The sequence below is a fragment of the Halichoeres trimaculatus genome, unplaced genomic scaffold, assembly GCF_033239565.1.
Source record: "Halichoeres trimaculatus isolate MK-OKI-2021-1 unplaced genomic scaffold, fHalTri1.1 fHalTri1_scaffold_21, whole genome shotgun sequence".
Taxonomy (NCBI): domain Eukaryota; kingdom Metazoa; phylum Chordata; class Actinopteri; order Labriformes; family Labridae; genus Halichoeres; species Halichoeres trimaculatus.
Window position 1 is genome coordinate 226,204 of NW_027437199.1, and position 21,376 is coordinate 247,579.

A 21,376-nucleotide genomic window follows, 5' to 3' on the forward strand; every position below is an offset into this window, starting at 1 on the left:
CATCTGGGTCTGGATCATCTGGGTCTGGATCATCTGGGTCTGGATCATCTGGGTCTGGATCTTCTGGTCCTGGTTTATAATTAGAGAGCCAGTCATTAAAACCCAGAAACCGTGATGTTGAGTCTGCGCTCAGAGGTACGGCTCGGGTTATGAGCTGGTATCAGGGATCTGGATCAGTCTGGGTCCAGGAACCCGTCCTCTGATATCCGCCTGTTCCCAAAGCGCAGCCTGTTTTCAGCTTTTCCTGGAAAGCAAAGAGAGAAACTGATAAGTCCAGGGTGGATCCACGAGGAAAGCTGACAGACGCGTCCTCCCAGAGCTAACGAACTCTGATGACAGATTTTTACTCTGACGCTATTTTTAGCTCCTGCTGCCTCCACCCAGAGCGGTTTTATAACATCAGATATTTAACCGATGAGTTCAGAGACTAAACAAAAACCTCCCTCAGTTATCAGGGTCATCTTTGTCTTTTATTATTTTAAAACGACAGATTGATCTGGACTCGTCAGGTGGAGTTTTTTCAGTCAAACAGGAAACTTCTAAAATAAGAAACTGACTTTGGTCTGACTCAGCGTTTGTCGTCCTGACGTCTGACTGACGTCGTCTGGATCTGAACGTCAGATCGTCTCAGTCTGGTCTTAAACTGGGCTGGTTGGACTGGATCCACCTCCAGGGTCTTAGAACACTCTGATCCATCCTCGGTGAGTGAACTGGACCTGTGGGTTCCCTCTTATCTGACATCTTTAATAAAGCGCTCAGTGTGCTCTGCCCGCCGTCCTCCAGGATCCAGGACGTGGGTCTGTGTGTGGTTTCTGTCCTGGGTGTGGATCTCTGCGCTGAAAGCTCCTCTTCCTTGTTTTGATTGTGAGCAGGGGAGAGGCTCGGACCACGGCTCCTCGGCTCCGGGGCGCTGGGCGCTGGGACTCTGAACACGAGGCGCTCATGGGAGAGGTCTGAGAGGAACCGCATGAAGACAGACTGCGGGCCGAGCACACCACGACCCTGAGGAGTGATGAGGGCGGATCACAGATCCACGGTTTCTCTGACAGACAGGAAACACATGCAGGTCTGAGCAGAGCTGGATCTCAGAGGCTGTTTGGGTCCATCACTGGATCTGTCGGTACCTGAGCAGGTTTACCACTGACTGATGCTGGATCTTCTGATCGTTGGGATCTGGGTCTTTCTCTGGGGATCTGGGTCTTTCTCTGGGGATCTGGGTCTTTTTGGGGGATCTGGGTCTTTCTCTGGGGATCTGGGTCTTTCTCTGGGGATCTGGGTCTTTCTCTGGGGATCTGGGTCTTTCTCTGGGGATCTGGGTCTTTTTGGGGGATCTGGGTCTTTTTAGGGGATCTGGGTCTTTTTTGGGAGATCTGGGTCTTTTTAGGGGATCTGGGGTCTTTAGGGGATCTGGGTCTTTCTCAGGGGATCTGGGTCTTTCTCAGGGGATCTGGGTCTTTCTTGGGGATCTGGGTCTTTCTCAGGGGATCTGGGTCTTTCTTGGGGGATCTGGGTCTTTCTCGGGCCTTCAGGCAGCTCAGAGGTATTTTCAGTCCAGGATCGTGTGCGGTCCTGAGCCGTGAGAAAACTCAGACTCCTGAGTAATTATTTCCACTTTTCACCTTCCTCACAGTTTCTCCTCGACACACAAAGCCCCTCAGTCAGGATACCTGCTCCTCCTCCTCCTCCTCCTCCTCCTCTTCCTCCTCCTCCTCCTCCTCCTCCTCCTCCCGTCCCTGAGCTGTTTTACTGGATCTCTGCAGGATGAATGTCTTGTTTCCGTCGTTCATCATTCACCGAGAGGAGGAGGAGGAGGAGGAGGAGGAGGAGGAGGAGGAGGAGGAGGAGGAGGAGGAGGAGGAGGAGGAGGACGAGGAAGAGGGCCTCTGAAAACCAGCAGGACCACAAATCCAGCGTTCCATCAATCTGCAGCGGGCGCTAATGATGACAGGCGTGATGGTGGATCAGTCAGGATCCATCAGGTCCAGGATCCATGAGTTTCTGCTGCGAGGGGCAAAACGGACTCTGCTGATCCAGGAACAGGGACAGAGGTGGATCTGAGGCTGACCAGGTGAACGACACCTGCAGATCAGATCAGATCAGATCAGATCAGACCGCCCACTGATCAGGTAAACTGATGCTAACAGCTAACAGCTAACTCTTTGTTAGCTTAGCAAAACTAAGATCAGCTGTGGTGATGAACGGAGAAATGAGCTTTAGACACAAAAACTGTTTCTGTGTCAGGACGTTAACGTGTTCACTCTGCTTTAACGCTTTAACATCAGGATCCACAGGGATCCAGATACTTTGGGACGCACCCTCTAGTGGATACTACAGGTACTGCAGTAGATTTACAAAGTGCTTTGAATATTTATCTGCTGCTGTCTGTAAATCAAACCTGAACCTTTCAGAGAGAAACAAGTTTTAGCTTTTTATCAGTTCACTGAGGGGCAGACCCAGACCCTCTCTCTGTCCCCATACAGACCTGGACTCAGACTATGACCTGGACTATGACTCAGTCTCAGTCTCAGACTCAGACCAGGATCTGCTCCCTATACCTCAGACCTGGCCTCAGACTCAGTGCTGATCTCAGACTCAGTCCTGGTCTCAGACTCAGTCTCAGACTCAGACTCAGACTCAGACCTGGTCTCAGACTCAGACCTGGTCTCAGACCTGGCCCTGGTCTCTGCTCCTGGTGGAAAGTGTCGTCCTCTCGTCAGCTCTGCAAACACGCAGCCCAAACGCACAGATTGGATAATTGGAGGGGATTAGCAGAACAAACAGACTCTCAGGGTTTAATGAGACTAACGAGCTGCTCTCACCGTTTCCCTCCTTAAACCAACATCCCCGACCTTAACGAGGCCGCGCTGATTAACGGCTCACACACACACACCCACACACGCAGAGGGTCACATCCAGCTGATGAGTCCAAAAACAACCCAGACCTCAACCCAGACCTGAACCACGGCACGCAGGTTTCCAGGCCACTGAAGAGTCGGTCTGTGAGGGGTGGACTGCAAACATGAACCAGAACTAGAACCTGAACCAGAACCTGAGACTGCTCAAACCTCCTCAAACGAAGAATTAAACGTTGTTTTTCCAGGTCTGTGTTCCTGATCAGGATCCAGAGATGAGGTTTGGTCTGAGGAGAAAAACTGGAGCTCAGGTTCAGTTTGAAGATCTGGTTTCTGTTTCAGACTCTGTTGGTGAGGGTCAGTGTTCAGAGTTTGATCTGAAATAACTCAGATCAGGGTCTCGACAGATCCTGAACCAGAGTCCTCATCAGGCTCTGAGACCACAGTCTGGTCTGTCTCTCTGCCAGGTTTACTGTTCTGTGGACGGGGACCGTGGCCCTAGGTCCAGAGGCTCTGTGGATCCTCAGCCCTCCAAGACCGCTCCACGGGTGCTGAGCGGCAAAACCCCAAACCACAGAGTCCACAGAGGGAAGAGACGGAGGGGGTCAGGGGTTCAGGGAGGTGCTGCAGGTATACAGGAGGACCAGGGAGGTGATGGAGGAGGAGGAGGAGGAGGAGGAGGAGGAGGAGGAGGAGGAGTGGGGACTGACTGTTGACTCCAGAGACCACTGTTGATCTTGGCACATAAACCTGAACATGAACCAGAGGAAAGTCCTGAAACTCAGAGAGAACAGGGTCCATCACAGACCTGCAGAGACCGCTGCACTGTGTGCTGCACTGTGTGCTGCGCTGTGTGCTGCACTGTGTGCTGCACTGTGTGCTGCACTGTGTGCTGCGCTGTGTGCTGCGCTGTGTGCTGCACTGTGTGCTGCACTGTGTGCTGCCCTGTGTGCTGCACTGTGTGCTGCCCTGTGTGCTGCACTGTGTGCTGCACTGTGTGCTGCGCTGTTAGCTGTACTGTGTGCTGCGCTGTTTGTTGCGCTGTGTGCTGCGCTGTGTGCTGAGCTGTTAGCTGCGCTGTGTGCTGCGCTGAGTGCTGCACTGTGTGCTGCGCTGAATGCTGCGCTGTGTGTTGTGCTGCGCTGTGTGTTGTGCTGCACTGAATGCTGCACTGTGTGCTGCGCTGTGTGCTGCACAAAGAGGAGACGCAGTCAGGGCTGTACAACATGATTCATGAAGAGGAATGAGGAAACAAACAGAGGATGAAACATGAGGCGACACACTGACTAATGTGTTAGGCTTTAAATTACAGCATGACACACACACACACACACACACACACACACACACACACACACACACACACACACACACACACACACACACACACACACACAGAAATGAAGAGAGGAACACGTTATGTGTGAAGAGTTAGGGACAGGACAGGACAGGTGGTGTCTGAACATGTGACGTGATGTGATGGTTGGTGCTGTGACGTATGAGGAGCTTTTGTATAAAAAGACGGAGGAAGTGACGAGCGATATGACCTCAGAAATGACAAACAGCGTGACAGACACAGTGAGGTACTGTGGCGTAAAGACAGACGAAGAAACGTGGTGCTCAGAGTCTCACAGGAAGAAACTCATGAAGAGATGCAGAGTGGCGTCCTGAACGACGTGTCGTACATAGAAAAGAAGCAGCAGCAGCAGGAGGAGGAGGAGAAGGAGAAGGAGGAGGAGGAGCCACTGAGGGATGAAGTGACAACATGAACGTGTGTCAGATGAGAGGATCATTTTGTTGTGTTGGTTAAAGTCTGTGAGGTACCAAACTGTAGGACCTGACGCTGTGACACCTGGAGCTGGTTTTGACCTTTGATGAACAGGTTTAAACACAGGCTGTGTGGTTCCTGTGCAGCTCTCTGCTCGCCGTCCTGTACGCCTGCTGCAGGTTTGATCTGCAGCAGGAGCTCCACAGTTGGTCAAACTTTTCTGTCAGGCAGAAAGCACCGCTACTTATTTTTAACGGCCTCTCCGTTTCTTGATGGCTCTGCAACGAGCTCCTCTGGGAAGGAGTTAAACTTTAAGGACTCAGAGTAAAGAGTTTCTGAACACGTTTAATCCTCGCTGTAAACTCAGCTCCACAGACTCAGCTCCACAGACGCAGCTCCACAGACTCAGCTCCACAGACTCAGCTCCACAGACTCAGCTCCACAGACCCAGCTCCACAGACCCAGCTCCACAGACTCAGCTCCACAGACCCAGCTCCACAGACCCAGCTCCACAGACCCAGCTCCACAGACTCAGCTCCACAGACCCAGCTCCACAGACCCAGCTCCACAGACGCAGCCTTTGTCTACGGCTCTGACACGTTTCCTGTCAGTGTGGCCTTCACACAGCTGCTCACCAGCAGCGGAAAAACTCTGAGCTGAAGCAGCGTTAATGGTCTGATCTGGATCATAAACATGCGGCTGGATACTAGAGTTTAAACCAGAACCAGAACCAGAACCAGAACCAGCGCCTCGTCCGTCAGACGTCCTCTTCACGTCTCTAATGATTTTAGGTCTTTACGGCTGTGACTCACTGAGTCGCTCCTCCAGCTCTGAGGGAGGTCTCCCCCTGCAGCCACCCACCTCCACAGCACCTCCTCCTCCTCCTCCTGCTGACCAGGAGCCAGGCTGCTCCTCATAATGATCTCCTCTCTCTGACTGGAGGAGAAAACAGGCTTGGCCCACTGGGGCGCCGTCCAGCTCATGACTGATGTTATTTATTTATTTTCTCTGCAGCTTCACTCAGGTTGATGAAAAACAGCTGTTTGGAGCAGAGAGGCTGCAGACCTGCTGCAGACGTGCTGCGGACGTGCTGCAGACCTGCTGCAGCTCCAGGAGGCCATGGAGGAGCTGGACCGTCCCCGTTCAGAGGATCCTGGGGGGTCAGCGTTAGGAAAACCGTCCTGCATGAACGGTTTGAGGGCGTCAGCCCGGAATAAGTGTCTCATCAGTGATTCAGGAGAAATCTGGAAAATCTGACACTGACACTGAAACAGTCTCATAAATGTGTGATATGAAGACAGACGTGAAGGGACCTGGAAAAACTGCAGACATGATCATCAGCAGACGGTCCAAATACGACCTTTTCTGATCATCAGACCTTAAAATAAGAAATCCTCATCACTCAGAGACCTGGTGCAGTTTCTGGCTCCTTCATCAGGACTCAGGGTTTAGACCCAGCGCTCTGTGCTGGTCTTTGGTCTGGAAGGGTTTCTGCTTTTACTGATTCAAGTTTATAGTTTGATGGCTAAAACTTATTGAAGGGTTTCATCTCTTAAAGGTGCAAAACAAACTGAGTCCTGACACCCGAGGAAACTGTTCTCAGCCGTTTCATCGCCGTGTGTAAGAGAACGCTGCCATCATGTGGACACAGTGAGTAACTGCAGAGATCAGCCGCTTCATCAGGAGGCCAGGAGAGGTCAAAGGTCAGATCATCTCAGTTAAACTCTGCTCCTCATGCTCCTGTTTATTCTTTTAATGTCCCTGTTTTCATCGTCCGAGCTGGTTCAGTGTTTCATCACTGCATTAGTGTGTGTGTGTGTGTGTGTGTGTGTGTGTGTGTGTGTGTGTGTGTGTGTGTGTGTGTGTGTGTGTGTGTGTGTGTGTGTGTGTGTGTGTGTCATTAGCACCATTTCTCAGGACAGATCAAACAAACACTTGTTTCTCAGTTCCATCATTTTTATTTTTTCCCGCACAAAAAGAAATCGTGTGTTTAGAAGAAGGTGTTTGGTCTCTTGGTGGTGAAGCGGGGTTTGTGCTGGCGGCGCAGGACCCTGTGGGGCAGGGGGAACTTGATCTTGGAGTCCTGCAGGAGAATCACAGAGAGACAACGTTAGGACCCAGAAGAGACCATGGAAGCAGATTTGATCTGAACACGCTGGTCTGAAACATCGTCTGTGGCCAGTTTCTGAACCGCCAGGTTTGAAGATGGAAGCTGGAAACCTGGAAGAGGAATCTGGCGTTTGGTCTGTCGGGTTTTTGATCTGGAGCTGACAAAGGAGGAGTCAGTCCAGAGAGAGACCCGCTGACACACACATCTACACATCTCAATGAGGAGGAAACAGATACTGACGTGGAACTGCTTGATGGCCGGTCTGCGACACTTGTTGGCGGCGATCACCTGCACCTTCATGATCTGGATGGAGTGAGCGCGAGCGCGATGGCGAGCTCCCATATCACGGTCTGTAGAGACAAGACAAACGTTTGGATCTCAGGAGTTCAGACCTACATTCACTCAACGGCTCCAATCGTAGGAGATGATTGGCTGAGGCTGAAGAAGCAGGAAAACATTCAGAGCAGAGACACATCAGCATTTATAAGGGACAGATTAAAACCCCCCAGGCTAATCTGAGACTCTGCTCCCAGTGGTCCCTCTGACAAACACGTCAGGAAATCTCTGGATTCAGAGAAATCAGCAGGAAACACGTGATTTAATCAAAGATAAACCCTCACCACACCTCAGAGTACAGATTTTCTCAACATGAGGATCCATGTGTCACGTTTTGACTGTCTCAGGTTGGTGAACGTCTTCATTTCTCTATGGTAAACAGCAGCTTTATCACTGCTTTTACTCATGTTGGTAAAAACTAGTTTTAGCTCCTTTATCTGACCTTTGATGAGGTTTGTGTGTGTGTGTGTGTGTGTGTGTGTGAGACTCACAGCACTGGGTCACAGCTCCAGAGGTGGTCAGGTCTCTGTACTCTCTGTACATGTTGTGGGTGCCGCTACGAGAGTCGTAACGCAGCCAGATCCCAAAGTTCTTCACCTTCAGGGGGGTCTTCTCATGGACCTGAAACAACAACAAACACAAAACGTTATTTAAAATGTCACCACTGCGTTTTCATGAACCAAACCAGCACTAAACCCATGAAAACAAAAGTTAAAGTATCAGAAAACAGAGACAGACTTCCATGACCAAATGTGTGTGTGTCTTTTTAAGACCTGTTGACCCTTGAATTCACTTTCAGAGGCACAGCAGCATCAGAGAAAGGCGACAAGGATCTGATTTCTGTTTGCACTCCAGACAAAATCACACCACGGACAGGTGTGAGCTTTGGGTTTGGGTGCACAGCCAGTCAAAGTCATTCAGCATTTTTTTTAAACTGTGTGCATTTCATTTACACCATTTTCCATCTCTGAAGCCTCCACTGACTCCAGATAAGCTTGAATTTTTTAATTGTTTTAGAGTTTATTTACAGTTTCCCTTTTCTCTGAAACTTCTGGAAATGTCATGAGTGGAAGATGACATGCCGTGAAATCTATCAGACATCCAGATTAATGAGGCCTGGGCCTCTCTAACTGCATGATACCAGCACACAGTAAAACTAATTTAAGCTGATAAATAGTCCTGAGTCACCAGGCACCGTTCAGTCAGAGAGAGAGTTCCTCAATGAATGAAGCCAAGCACTATTCTCTGCCTGAAAAAGCTGTTGGTGTTTAAGTCAGAAAATAAAAAAGGAAAAGAGTAACTCTGCATAAAAACATCATTTTATATGAACTAGCTAAAGCTCTAAGGGAGTATAACCTTCAGCCAGGTGTACAGATCCAGACACCAGCAACGTGTACCCCAGTGATCCTTAATCCTAAAAGATGTTTGAAAGATCCTGAGACGCCTCACAGACGTACCAGGCCACAGTAGACAGTCTCTCCGGACGCCTTCTTCATCTTCCTCAGCTGGGAGACGAAGTACCAGAAGCGGGACTTTGCCACGATGTGGTTCGGGGCGAAGATCCTCATCCGGTAGAGAGGAGGGGTAGGGTTCTTGGCAGAGGGCAGCAGACGCCCAATGACTTTGTACTCCCGAAGCTTCAAGACAGAAAACAGAGACAAATGTTAGTAACAACGTAGAGAAGCACAGTCACAGGATTAAACCTTTTAAAGATCTGTTGACCCTTGAATTCACTTTCAGAGGCACTGCAGCATCAGAGAAAGGCGACAAGGATCTGATTTCTGTTTGCACTCCAGACAAAATCACACCACGGACAGGTGTGAGCTTTGGGTTTGGGTGCAGATGTTTTCTACCTTTTCTCTTATATGAAGTGGAGACAATGAGTAATGTGATTTATTTAATGTAAAAACTTTTTAAACTAGCACAAAAGTTTATTTTAACTATCTGGAATGAAAACAAACATCTTATGGTGAGAGTTCAGGCTACAACCTGGGTTAAGTATACAGGAATAGCATCAAGCTAACATACCTATGGGCTACACAAACAGAGTATCTTCACATTAACATTAGAGGATTTATTTCCAAACAATACATTTAACAAAAGCTACTAATATCGCTGGTAGTCAGAGTGTGGTGTTCAAAGTGTACACACCACCACGTAACACACGTTAGCACCACATTACAAGCAGCTAATGTCAGTTAGCTTTTAGGGAGTTACGGGCTAAATGCTCTGGTCAGGATGCAACAGTTAGTCAATATAACTCGAGTTGTATTTGACATTTTGTATTTAGACATTTTTTTCTCTAAGTGGATACTTTTCATTTTGTTGGGGGATGTAAAGCTATCACGGAGAGTCCCATCTCACTGCCGTCCACATGGTACTTCCAGCGGACGCCATGTTGTAGCCGCAAAACTATCGACGCTAAAATTGACAATTTTCCGAATTCTATGTGGATTTTTAGAAACTCCAATGGTATATATCGAATCAAAACAGCATTATGTATCTTGATCTATTCATTCAACGCACGTATCATGCTTATTTATCGTTAAAATACAAGATTTTACGTACTGTGCCGGACGCCTTCATAGTGTCTTGCTCACTGCCACAGTAAAAGAGGAAGCAGCAGGGCGGAGCTATGGCACGTCAAATGCACGGAGGGCCCGAAGGGGGCGGGACTTCCGGTAAAACAGCGCGGCCTGAAGACAGATTCAGCATCTATCATAACTGAGGTAAAGGGGTGATCATTTTATTTATTTATTTTTTAAATTCCAGGCAGTTATAGCTTTTGATTTGTACTTCAATTCATGTTGTAAATGCTTCACGTCAAGTTAAGAGCATTTTCATTTCATTTTAAGGCCACCTTGTTCTTTTATACAAAACGTTTACCTCAATCATATTTCTCCTTTAGGTTACTGTAAAATTTACTAATTTCATAGATAACAATTAATTTCTGCAGACTGAACAACCCAACTCTATGTAAATACTTATAGTGGTGCAAACTTAAGAATCTAATGGCAAGAAGCTAATCATTAAAACATCTTACATGATGACCCTAACTCTGATATTCTATTGCCCAATACCCCATTCTTGTATTTATTGACTAAATTTATTTTTCTTTCTTTTTTTCTAAACATAGTATGTTTAAGGGATTCGTATTTCAATTTTCAACAAATGACCTATATTTCAACGTGGGTGTCATTTTTATTACTATCATTTTTAAAATATAGAAACAGAATTTATTTTTGTAATTTAATTGAGTTCTTTAATAATTATTTCATTATTTTAAAGTGAACTAATGAATTTGTAAAAGTATCTTTTCCCGTGTGAGTGACCCGGATGTTAACGGACTGGACACGCCGCACCGCAGCTCTGTCGTGTGTCTGAGGGTCTAACCGACACGCTGCTCCGTTTCTGGTGGATTCTCTGCAGCTCAGTGATGAGTTGACGGGGGAATAAAAGCGCTTGAAGAATTGGGTTTTCCTTAAGGTGAGCTTTCCGTGACATTTCGCTTCTTTTTACTCCTTTCAGCTTGATTATTGACGGCTAACGTTGGCGGAGTTAGTCATCGTGAGATTTTCACAGCGGTGATGTGATTGAGCGAGACATCGGCAGGTAACGTTAGCAAGCCGTGATAGAAGTGGTGTGAACACTTCAAACTGCTGTTACTTCACCTCTGATTGTCTGAATACACACACCTCAAAGTTGTTTATGGTGTTACTGCGTGTTACGGTGTCAGGATTGACCCAACAGGCAGCTCCGGAGCTAACCGGCTAATGCTAGCTCGAGTTAGCGGCAGTCAGCTATTTTGTGTTGGGGTGAAGTTAGCTTGTAGCACCGCAGTGTCAACTTTCTGGGGAGTGGCCCATCCTGGAGGTCGCATCTTCACCGTCACCGGTTATTTCAGCTCATATTTTACCTTATTACACGATCTGTTGATGTGTTACATGGATGTTATTTGTTTAATAAACAGGGCATGGTGGCTGGAAGTGTTGACGCTGTGTTGCATCATGTTCGCACAGTGATGATGACTGAGCTGTCACTCTGTTGTTTATTCTCTCCATCTCTTATCAATACAACATAACAGTCAGCTGTAGCTGGACTCATGGACTCGTCACATTTGAGGTATTTCAGGAATCCGTCCAAAACAAACCTGAGCTGAGTCACATACACCTGTATGATAGTTAGCTCACCTGGTGCACACAGCTTTCCTGACCATGTGCTGTGTTCTCTCCTGTCACGCTGTCACAGACACAGACACAGAGGGTAGTCAAACATGTTAATCAGTCTTTTTTTAAACCCTTAGAGAAAACATTAACTAAACCTGCTCTAAAGTTATTTATGTGTTTCTAATAAGATTTATTAAGCTAAATGGATGGGGTTAAGTTGTCTTTATTATTAGCTTTAAATGGTTCATTAAGGCCCATTCCCCACACTGAACAAAAAAACACTTTAGAGCAGCCCAAAGATTTTCTAAGCGTCCCTTGGCAGACTTTAGTTATATTTTTAATGATTGATAGTCATTTAATGTAAGAAGAGCAAAAACTGATCATTCTTATCAAGCATCTTTTCAGTTTGCACTCTTGATTCTTCAGTAATCCATTACTCTGTCTGTTTATCAAATGATACCACTCAGGTCTGTGTAGACAATCAGCGACCAACCGCTTTGCTCTGAGCAAATATTGAATTTACCACAGTGCTGTTTCTGTGGTTTGGAAAATGTCATGGCAGCTGTGGCGTTTCTTGTAACTGATTTTATGCACACACATGCAGCAGGTAAATAACAGCTGCATGAACACTGACCCATTGTCTAAGGTGGAAAAAAGTGGTGTGTTATGAAAGTGAGATGTGCAGCAGAAAACCAGACTGGATGAATAAGTGATGGGCATGAAGCATGTGACTTTAAGCTCTGATGAAGAGTTTCTATCTGGTTATGAAACAGGCTGCTTCATGCTTCTTTAAGATCTCAAAAAGCCACTACGACCACTCAGACTGGAAGTTTCTGTCAGGAGCTTAAAGCTGTCACAGTCTGTCAAAGAGTCAACACAGAGAAGTTTGAGGAAAGTGATTGTTGAGTTAAAATGTCTGACATTCAGCTTTTCTTTTACATGTCTGAGATTAAACAGATGATCTTTGACCTTTGAGTTTAACTGATGAAGAAATCAGTGACCACAGCAGCTCCTGATGGAAACTGTTTGCCTGGGTAATGAGACCGTTATCCTTCTCATGTTGATACATGACGTGAACATGGCTTATTATACTCTGCAGGGATGATGTTTTTTGACTGAGTATGTTGTTAGAGCTGATTTTGTCCTCTGTGTTCGTTTGAGTTTGAGATGAGTCATGATGTTTCTTCTTCTCCTTCCTCAGATGAGATTAATCTGCCCGCTGCCTGCTGCAGAGAGGAGTGAGCACGCCTTGGAGAAAAGCTAACCCACGAATGGCCTGCCAGTCTGTAGCTGCAGTCATGGACGAGCAGGCCCTGCTGGGGCTCAACCCAAACGCCGACGCCCGCTACAGGCAAAGGGTGAGAGACGCAGGCTGTCTGAGTTTCTGCTCTGTGACACTCAGCATCAGCACGGCCTCAACCTCTGCATCATTCAGAGGAGACAAAAACTGCAGCAGCTCCTGAAGAAAACAGTCACACCTGAACCAGAGGAGATAAAGCACACACAGTGAAGAGAGCGATTGTTGCAAATAAAATCAAAGCAGAGAAGCATGAAGACATTGTTATTTATTGATCAGGAACACACACGATCCACATCTGTAACAGGTTTCTGTGAAATGAGGGAATTATTTTCTAAACCTGACAGAAAATGTCTCAAAGACTCGACTTTCACTAAGGTCACAGTGTAGGAACGAGAATTTTATCGTCGCCTCAGAGTTAGTGTGTGTGTGTGTGTGTGATGAGGAAACAACGTGCAGAGTCTTAACGATGATTTCTGATCAGTGAGAAATTAATGTGTGACTCCTCTGTGTGCTCAGGCCATGGCATACTTCGAGCAGCTGAAGGAGTCTCAGGATGCCTGGGAGGTTTGTGCTGAGGCTCTGGCTAAAGGGATTTACAAGTGAGACACACACACACTCACACACACACACACACACACACACACACACACACACACACACACACACACACACACACACACAACTTTCTGTGTTTTATTACTCGTGTGCAGTGATTTTAAACTTGTGAACTCTCGGTTTCCAGCGATGACCATGTGAAGTTTTTCTGCTTCCAAGTTTTGGAGCATCAGATAAAGTTCAGGTGAGGAGCAGGAGGACGTGTGTGAGCATCTTAATGGTGTGTAAACCCTGTATTTACCTGACTCTGTGTGTGTGTGTGTGTGTGTGTGTGTGTGTGTGTGTGTGTGTGTGTGTGTGTGTGTGTGTGTGTGTTGCAGACATGCTGGTCTGAGCGCGGTCCAGCAGCAGCTGGTCAGAGAGACGCTGATGAAGTGGCTGCAGTGTCAGGTGAGCAGGTTGACCTCCTCTCGTTTGATTGGCTGTCTCTCTGAGTCACCTGCAGACTGCTCACCTGTCTTCTTCCCTCCTCCTGGCCCACAGCTGATGAACTCTCACCCTGAGAAACCGTTCATCAGGAACAAGGCGGCTCAGGTGTTGGCCCTCACCTTCGTCATGGAGTACCTGACCCTGTGGCCAAAGTTCTTCTTCGACATCCTGTCCCTGGTCGGTCTGAACCCGAACGGTGTGGACATCTACCTGAGGACCCTGATGGCCATTGACGCTGAGGTGGTGGACAGAGACATCCTGCACTCGCCTGAGGTTGGATAAGCTCCTCCCCCTCTTTGTTCTGTGGTTATTTAACGTTAAAGCAGAGCTGGTTGATCACGCTGAGCTTCTCCCTCAGGCCACGCGCAGAAACACGCTCATCAAAGACGGGATGCGGGAGCAGTGCATCCCTCACCTGGTGGAGTCCTGGTTTCAGATCCTGCAGACGTACCAGCAGACGCACCCTGAGCTCACCTGTCAGTGTCTGGAGGTGGTGGGAGCCTACGTGAGCTGGATCGACCTGAACCTCATCGCCAACGACCGGTCAGTCCTCCTCCTCTCAGTCTCAGATCTGTTTTTATTTTTGATCAGATGTAAATAAAAGTCTCAGCCTCAGAGCTGCAGGAGGATGATGGGAAACCAGCTCACAGTCCTTTCTGTAACGTTCTGGATCTGTGGCGTTTCCAGGTTCGTCAACCTGTTGCTGAGCCACATGTCTGTGGAGGAGCTGAGGGAGGAGGCCTGTGACTGCCTGTTCGAGATCGTCAACAAAGGGATGGACCCCATCGACAAGACCAAGCTGGTGGAGTCTCTGTGCCAAGTCCTGCAGTCTGCTGGCTTCTTCAACGTGGAGCAGGTCTGGTCCTCCCCCCAGAGTCTCACACACCCCGTACCCCGTCACACCATGTACCCCGTCACACCCTGTACCCCGTCACAAACACTCAGAAACAAACAAACCACGCCTCAGATACGACCAAACAAACAAACCCTCAGAGCCTGTCCCGTTTCTGAGTGTTAAGAGCTGCGTGTTTACAGCCACATGTTTATATTCACACACAGAGGTCAGAGGTCACATGCTCTTCCTCTTCCTCTTCCTGTCCTGCTTGTCAGAGTGTTTTATGTCCCTCCTCTCTTCCCGTCCGTCAGGAGGAGGACGTGGACTTCCTGGCTAAGTTCTCCCGGCTGGTGAACGGGATGGGTCAGAGTCTGGTTCTGAGCTGGACCAAACTGTCCCGGTCCGGGAACATTAAGGACACGGCAGACACGCTGCAGGCCATCGAGACCAAGGTGCCGCTGCTGCTGCAGCTGCTGGTGCACGAGGACGACGACATCTCAGCCAACATCGTCGGCTTCTGCTACGAATACCTGCACGTCCTGAAACAGGTGGGAGGGGCTGGGCCAATCAGGGTCCAGGAGGTCTGCGGGTTGACGTGACGGTTAATCTGAGCGGTCTCTGTCTCTGCAGCTCCCTCAGCTGACCGACCAGCAGAAAGCCAACATCGAGGCCATCATGCTGGCTGTGATGAAGAAGCTAACGTACGATGACGAGTACAACTTTGAGAACGAGGTGAGTGTCACTGCGTCCTCCTCTTCTCGCGGCACGCCGCAGTTTCTGACCCTGAGCTGGTCTCTGACAGGGCGAGGACGAGGCCATGTTCGTGGAGTACAGGAAGCAGCTGAAGATGCTCCTGGACCGTCTGGCCCAGGTGTCCCCTGAGCTGCTGCTGGAGGCCGTGCGGCGCGTCTTCACCAACAGCATGCAGTAAGAGTCCGATCCGGTTTAAAACTGTGAGGTGGACCCGGGTCCAGCCCTGCAGCTCAGCCTGCCTCTGTCTGCTTTCAGGAACTGGCAGACGGCGCCGTTCATGGAGGTGGAGGTGGCCATCAGGCTGCTCTACATGCTGGGCGAGGCCCTGCCCGCGTCCCACGGCGCCCACTTCTCCGGAGACACGGCGAAGACCAGCGCGCTCCAGGACATGATGCGGACGGTCAGTCACATGACCCCATGAACCGTTTATCTCTTAAATGCAGACACATACAGTAAAACATGAACGTTTGATGGTTTGAATCCTCAGCTGGTGTCGTGTGGAGTCAGCGGGTACCAGCACAGCTCCGTGTCGCTCGAGTTCTTCGAGACCGTCGTCAGATACGACAAGTTCTTCCTGGTGGAGCCGCAGCACATCCCCAACGTCCTGGTGAGTCCAGGAAACAAACCACAGAACTAGGTGTTCCTCACCTGTCCCTCAGGTGTTCCTCAGGTGTCTCTGAGCTCAGGTCGTCAGTTTCTGAAGTGTTGTTGAGTTCCTGCTGAGCGCTCAGACCAGCAGCCTGGGCTCAGTCCAGCAGCCTGGGCTCAGTCCACCTGGACTCTGTCAGACCGTACAGGTGGACTCTGGTCTGAGACTTGGACAGGAATCGTTCCCATGACTGAGACCCTGATGATTAATGTCAGTGATGCGTTTCCTGTCAGATGGCGTTCCTGGACCAGAGAGGACTGAGGCACAACAGTCCGAAGGTGCGCAGCCGGGTGGCCTACCTCTTCTCCAGATTCGTGAAAACTCTGCAGTGAGTCCAGCTCGTTTTCTTTGGTTAGCAGCACAGACGTTAGCGATGAGGAGGTTAATGCTCTCTCTGTTTGTCAGTAAACACATGAACGCCTTCATCGAGGACATCCTGACCAGGATCCAGGACCTGCTGGAGCTGGCTCCTCCTGTGAGTATCACCCTACACGTTCAGATCTCCTCCTCCTGAGAGGAGAAACTCTCATCAGCTGATCCGCGTGGTGTTTCTGCTCGTCCAGGAGAACGGATTCCCGGCGCTGCTGACCAGCGACGATCAGCTGTTCATGTTTGAGACGGCGGGCGTCCTGATCGTGAACGGGGAGAGCCCCGTGGAGCGGAAACAGGCCCTGATGAGGAGCCTGCTGCTTCCCCTGATGGACGCTTTCCGCCTCCTGCTCGCCAAACTGCCGCAGGAGACCGAGGAGGAGAGGCAGGCGGTGCTCGCCGACTGCCTGAGCCACGCCGTGGGGTTCGCCAGGTAGGAGACGCTCTGAGCCTGAGCGAAGACGCTGCAGCAGGTTTTCCTCACGGCTAACTCTGGTTTGTGTCCTCGCAGCCGGACCAGCAAAGCGTTCAGCAACAAGCAGACGGTGAAGCAGTGCGGCTGCACCGAGGTCTACAGAGACTGCCTGCAGACCTTCCTGCCCGCGCTCAGCTGCCCCGTGCAGCGGGGCGTGCTGCGCAGCTCGGTGCGCTCCTTCCTGCACAGGATGATCATCTGCATGGAGGAGGAGGTGCTGCCCTTCATCCCCGCCGCCTCCGAGCACATGCTGAAGGACTGCGAGGCCAAAGACCTGCAGGAGTTCATCCCGCTCATCAGCCAGATCACCGCCAAGTTCAAGGTACGCTGGGGAGGAGGGGGAGGAGGAGGAGGAGGAGGAGGAGGAGGCGCCTCCTGCTGCTCCTGCTCAGTCTGAAGCTCACCAGTCTCTCTCCTCCTCTTTGCAGCGGCAGGTCTCGCCCTTCCTGCAGCAGGTCTTCATGCCGCTGGTCCTCGCCATCTTCGAGGTGCTGGGCCGTCCGGCGGAGGAGAACGACCAGGCGGCCGCTCTGGAGAAGCAGATGCTGAGGAGGAGCTACTTCACCTTCATCCAGACCGTCACGGGGAGCGGCATGAACGAGGTGATGGCCAACCAAGGTGAGGGCGTCTGGACGCCTCGTCCTCAGGGTTAAAGTCTGCTCCCTGGTTCTGACCCGTCGCCCCGTGTCACGTCTGGTTTCAGGAGCAGAAAACATCGAGCGAGTCCTCTTCACCATCATCCAGGGCGCCGTGGATTTCCCCGACCCGGTGGCTCAGAAGACCTGCTTCATCATCCTGTCCAAGCTGGTGGAGCTGTGGGGTGAGGAGACGCTTCCAGAAACGCTCTGACCTCCTCTTTTTATCCTGTCTCTGAATCTGTGTCTCCTCCTGTCAGGGGGCAAAGACGGCCTGGTGGGGTTCCCCGACTTCATCTACAAACACATCGTCCCGGCGTGTTTCCTGGCCCCGCTCAAACCGACCTTTGACCTCTCTGACGCTCAGACCGTCCTGGTAAACTTCCTCAGCACAGAAACACAGGAGGAGTGATGATGAGCAGAGTTTAACCTGAACTGTTTCCTGTTTCAGACGCTGTCAGAGTGCGCCATCACCCTGAAGATGATCCACCTCAAACGGGTAAACCGCCGCCGCCGCCTGCGATGAAGCGTTTGTCTCTGATCAGAGGAAGATTTGAGCTCATGTCTGTGTCCTCTTTCCTCAGGGGCCCGAGTTCATCCAGTTCCTGCAGCACGAGTATTTACCCTCTTTACAGGTGTCCCCTGAAATCTCACAGGTGAGGAGAGTTAGTCTGATGGAAACATCCGGAAATCCCTGCTCACGCTCAGTCACATGATGTTAGTCACATGATGTTAGTCACATGATGTTAGTCACATGATGTTAATCACATGATGTTAGTCACATGATGTTAATCACATGATGTTAGTCACATGATGTTAGTCACATGATGTTAGTCACATGATGTTAGTCACATGATGTTAGTCACATGATGTTAGTCACATGACGTTAGTCACATGATGTTTCTCTGCTGTTTCAGGAGCTGTGTCAGGTCCTCCAGCAGCCTGACGTCAAAGTCCTGAAAAACTATATCAAGGTGAGTTTGTTATGATCAGGAGTCAGACCCTCCTCCTGCTGTTCCTCCTCTCACCTCCTCCTCCTCCTCTCACCTCCTCCTCCTCCTCCTCCTCCTCTCAGGCGTTCTTCCAGAGAGCAAAGCTGTAGAAACCAAACTGGGAGTTCACCGTGGACTCAGAGCTCTTCACAGAGTGGTCGTACCTTCACCACAGCAACAACAACAACAACAAACAACAACAACAACACCACCACCACAGAGGAAACTTAGCGTAGGAGCTGCTTTTGCACTTAAGGAGTGACTGCATCATGAAGCGCCGTCTGTCCGAGCAGAGACGTGGGAGCTCGACCAATGAGACGAGCTGTCCACGAGGACTGGAGGCGGAGCTTGGAGAGGTGGGGAGAACTTTCTGGAAACTAAGAGGACAAACGGTCAGAGGGGTCAGAGGGAGAGGAAAGGAGCTGGTAAATATCTGTGAACCATGTGACCTGACGGTAGCTTTGCTCCGGTCTGTACCATAGAAACACATTTCAAAGCTAGTTTGAGTTTTTGACGCTGCTGCTGCCACGAGACGGACTGAGACTAAGGGCTGAGTTTTATTTGAGTTAAAATGTGGCATTGATCCTTTTTTTACAGCTGATTGAGGGACGATGGTTTTTAGTTTGAAGTGAAAAGTTTGTGCGTTCAGCCGTTTCCCTCCAGCTTCATGCAGACGTCCAGTCTTTAATTTCCTGAGTCCTTAGAGTCAAAGTGAATCTCACCTGTTTCATCTCAGCCGCTCTGATACCTGTTACCTGATGGACGTAGATCCTTCGCCGCGGTTACCTCAGCCCGTGAAACACGAGGACACCTGAGGAAAGTCTGGAAAGTTTGGGTTTTCCTGGAAATGTTTGGACTGTTTTTGGGGCTGTTTAGATTTTCAGATGGACTAAAAGGAGCAAAAAGGAGGAACAAAGTGTAAATAAGAGAATAAGATGTTAAAATTGTAAATAAAGTTCCTAGCTTTAGTTTTTTTAAGTCTTCATTCCCATCTGGAAACGTTGTACGGAAGCTCATTGGTGCCAGAAAGAGGAAAAAAGATGGAACATTAGAAAAATGATAAAACAATGAAATGATTGAACGTTCAGAGTTTTTGGAAAAGCACTTCATCAAAGCTTTTTAAATTAGGTTTATTTTACTTTTTGATCTTTCAGATCTGATTTTTCTTATTTGAAATGATGAATTAAAGTACTTATAGGAGTTAGAAAAGCCACTGACATCTGATTATTTTCATCTTTAAGAAATGTACAACTTTAAGTCAAATTCAGCCTCATCTCAGATTTTGGAGAGTGTCAAACTTTTTATGACAAAATCAATGAACTAACCCATAAAATCACCTCAGAGTGAAACTTAATCTTTTTTAATTTTTTAAACAGCTTTCACTTAACATCTCTTTATTATTTATTATTGTTCAGCTTTATTTTTGTCCTAGATTTGAAAGGTTTCATATTTTGGATTTTTTTATTTTGATTAATTTTTTTTCATTAGCAGGAGTAAAAACCTTCATGTCTCCTGTTAAAAGCTGAGTTAGCTTTAGCTTCTTTACTGTTCATTTCATTTACTGTAAATGTCATGGTTTGATTCACTATCATGAAATGACTTTAAGTTTGGTTTTTTTGCTTTAATCTTTTTGTCATTTCAAACATTTTTTTCCTTTTTGGCATAAGTGAGCTACCGTAGAATCACATTAACCCCTCACAGGAAACGCTTGTGTACAAGTCGTTAAAAACATGGATCAGCTGGAGAACAGGAGCAGATCTGTGAGTTTAATATGACCTAGCATCCGTGACAAATCAGGACGATTGACGTGTTCGTTACACATCATTTCGCTGCAACGCTGCAACGCTGTGTGTGACGAAGCAGAACTCATGAAACCAACCAGTGACGAGGAGGAGACGTTAACGTGTCTGATATGAGGAAAACACACATATCCACTCTCTGTACAGATACCCCTCCACACACACACACACACACACACGTGACGCCCTCTCATGTCTGATGTTTGTTCCTGTTCCTCTGATCATCTTTTCTCCATTTGGCCTGATCTTTTGTATCATTAGCCCAAACTTTGCCTTTGCAGCCTGAGGAAAGTGCCTGAAGGTGATGAATCAAATCTGGACGAACAGGCTGAGAATTAACGGACTGAAGTCTTACTGTATATTTTTCTATTTGTGATCAAACCCCCAGAGGAAACCAACAAACCTGTGCTGACCCGTGTTTCCTGATGACCTTCCTGTAAATCTCAAAACTCAATAAATACGTCATGAACAAATCGTTGGTTTCATTTTCATTTGTCAGACGTTCAGAGACAGCTGAGCGCTCCACGTTCAGCTCCACGTTCAGCTCCACGTTCAGCTCCACGTTCAGCTCCACGTTCAGCTCCACGTTCAGCTCCACGTTCCTCAGAGAGAAGCTCACAGCAGCTGATTTTCTTTATGTCTGAATGTGAGAAACATCCCCAGGTCCATCCTTTAAAGCTCCTGTGAGGTAGTTTCTGTTTGTGCCTGTGTCAGCGCCCCCTGTAGGTGAAGTGATACCACTTCGCCACAGATTTAGTCTTGTTTGGACTTTGACAGAAACACTCTTCCTGTGTGTCTGAACTGGTTTAATGTAAACACAGGCAGCTCAGAAATCCTCACAGGAGCTTTAAGTTATTTCAACATTTAGCTGAGTTCAGCTGAATCTGTCGGTGAGTTTCGTTTCTTTAACTCAAATCTGAATTATCCCTTCAGTTAAGCTCGTTTCTCTTCTGTGTCGACACTAAAGGCATCAGGACAGCGCCACACAGTGGACTCAGTCAGTATCAGCTCTTCATCTCATTGTCTCCTGGTTTTAACCATAGTCTGTTTATAGAGTGGACAGTGTGGTTTTCCATTTATCATTGTACGGTTTTGAAGCTAAAGTTCCTCCGTCACAGACGCAGACATTGTAGCAGTTTGCAGCCAGAGTCTGTGCAGTAGAGACTGTGAGGGATTCTGGGAGAATCTGAGTGGAGCTGGGTGACAAAAATAATAATTATTATTTTCTTTGGAGAGTCTAATCACTTCCTGACTCTACCTCCAGACATATTTTACAATCCCTGAAAAAATACT

At 48.5% G+C, this 21,376-nt stretch overlaps 2 protein-coding genes and 2 non-coding genes across 5 annotated transcripts; 1 reads left to right on the forward strand and 3 right to left on the reverse strand.

Moving 5' to 3' along the window:
- Window positions 1-6,555: 6,555 nt before the first annotated feature.
- On the reverse strand, window positions 6,556-9,732 carry rpl18a (ribosomal protein L18a). The gene is made up of 5 exons (XM_074698428.1): window positions 9,635-9,732; window positions 8,524-8,703; window positions 7,558-7,687; window positions 6,971-7,080; window positions 6,556-6,703 (listed from the first exon to the last, which is right to left on the reverse strand). Exons 1-5 carry the CDS (start codon window positions 9,650-9,652, stop codon window positions 6,611-6,613), a joined length of 531 nt encoding a protein of 176 aa, XP_074554529.1. The 5' UTR covers window positions 9,653-9,732; the 3' UTR covers window positions 6,556-6,610.
- On the reverse strand, window positions 7,838-7,968 carry LOC141810980 (small nucleolar RNA SNORA68). The gene has a single exon (XR_012600139.1). It is a non-coding gene; the product is annotated as a small nucleolar RNA SNORA68 (small nucleolar RNA).
- On the reverse strand, window positions 8,779-8,909 carry LOC141810978 (small nucleolar RNA SNORA68). Its single transcript, XR_012600138.1, has one exon. It is a non-coding gene; the product is annotated as a small nucleolar RNA SNORA68 (small nucleolar RNA).
- Window positions 9,733-10,403: 671 nt separating the features above from the next.
- On the forward strand, window positions 10,404-20,547 carry xpot (exportin, tRNA (nuclear export receptor for tRNAs)). 2 transcript variants are annotated; one of them, XM_074698556.1, is made up of 24 exons: window positions 10,404-10,552; window positions 12,434-12,590; window positions 13,049-13,131; window positions 13,275-13,331; window positions 13,468-13,537; window positions 13,631-13,849; window positions 13,935-14,119; window positions 14,264-14,432; window positions 14,723-14,959; window positions 15,042-15,143; window positions 15,214-15,338; window positions 15,420-15,564; window positions 15,652-15,771; window positions 16,047-16,141; window positions 16,219-16,288; window positions 16,377-16,615; window positions 16,694-16,979; window positions 17,086-17,275; window positions 17,361-17,477; window positions 17,553-17,668; window positions 17,744-17,791; window positions 17,877-17,948; window positions 18,210-18,266; window positions 18,368-20,547. In XM_074698556.1, exons 2-24 carry the CDS (start codon window positions 12,504-12,506, stop codon window positions 18,392-18,394), a joined length of 2,916 nt encoding a protein of 971 aa, XP_074554657.1. In that variant the 5' UTR covers window positions 10,404-10,552; window positions 12,434-12,503; the 3' UTR covers window positions 18,395-20,547. The 2 variants fall into 2 exon arrangements, with proteins under 2 accessions (XP_074554657.1, XP_074554658.1); XM_074698557.1 differs by lacking the exon at window positions 10,404-10,552 and adding an exon at window positions 12,192-12,266.
- Window positions 20,548-21,376: the final 829 nt, after the last annotated feature.

Coding starts and splice junctions, on each gene's coding strand:
- rpl18a (XM_074698428.1), bottom strand. Junction 7,081..7,557: donor TGGAGCTGTGACCCAGTGCT/GTGAGTCTCACA, acceptor TTGTCTCTACAG/ACCGTGATATGGGAGCTCGC. Junction 6,704..6,970: donor CGGCCATCAAGCAGTTCCAC/GTCAGTATCTGT, acceptor ATTCTCCTGCAG/GACTCCAAGATCAAGTTCCC.
- xpot (XM_074698556.1), top strand. CDS start 12,504: ATGGCCTGCCAGTCTGTAGCTGCAGTCATGGACGAGCAGGCCCTGCTG. Junction 13,332..13,467: donor GAGCATCAGATAAAGTTCAG/GTGAGGAGCAGG, acceptor TGTGTGTTGCAG/ACATGCTGGTCTGAGCGCGG. Junction 17,478..17,552: donor CAAGCTGGTGGAGCTGTGGG/GTGAGGAGACGC, acceptor TCCTCCTGTCAG/GGGGCAAAGACGGCCTGGTG.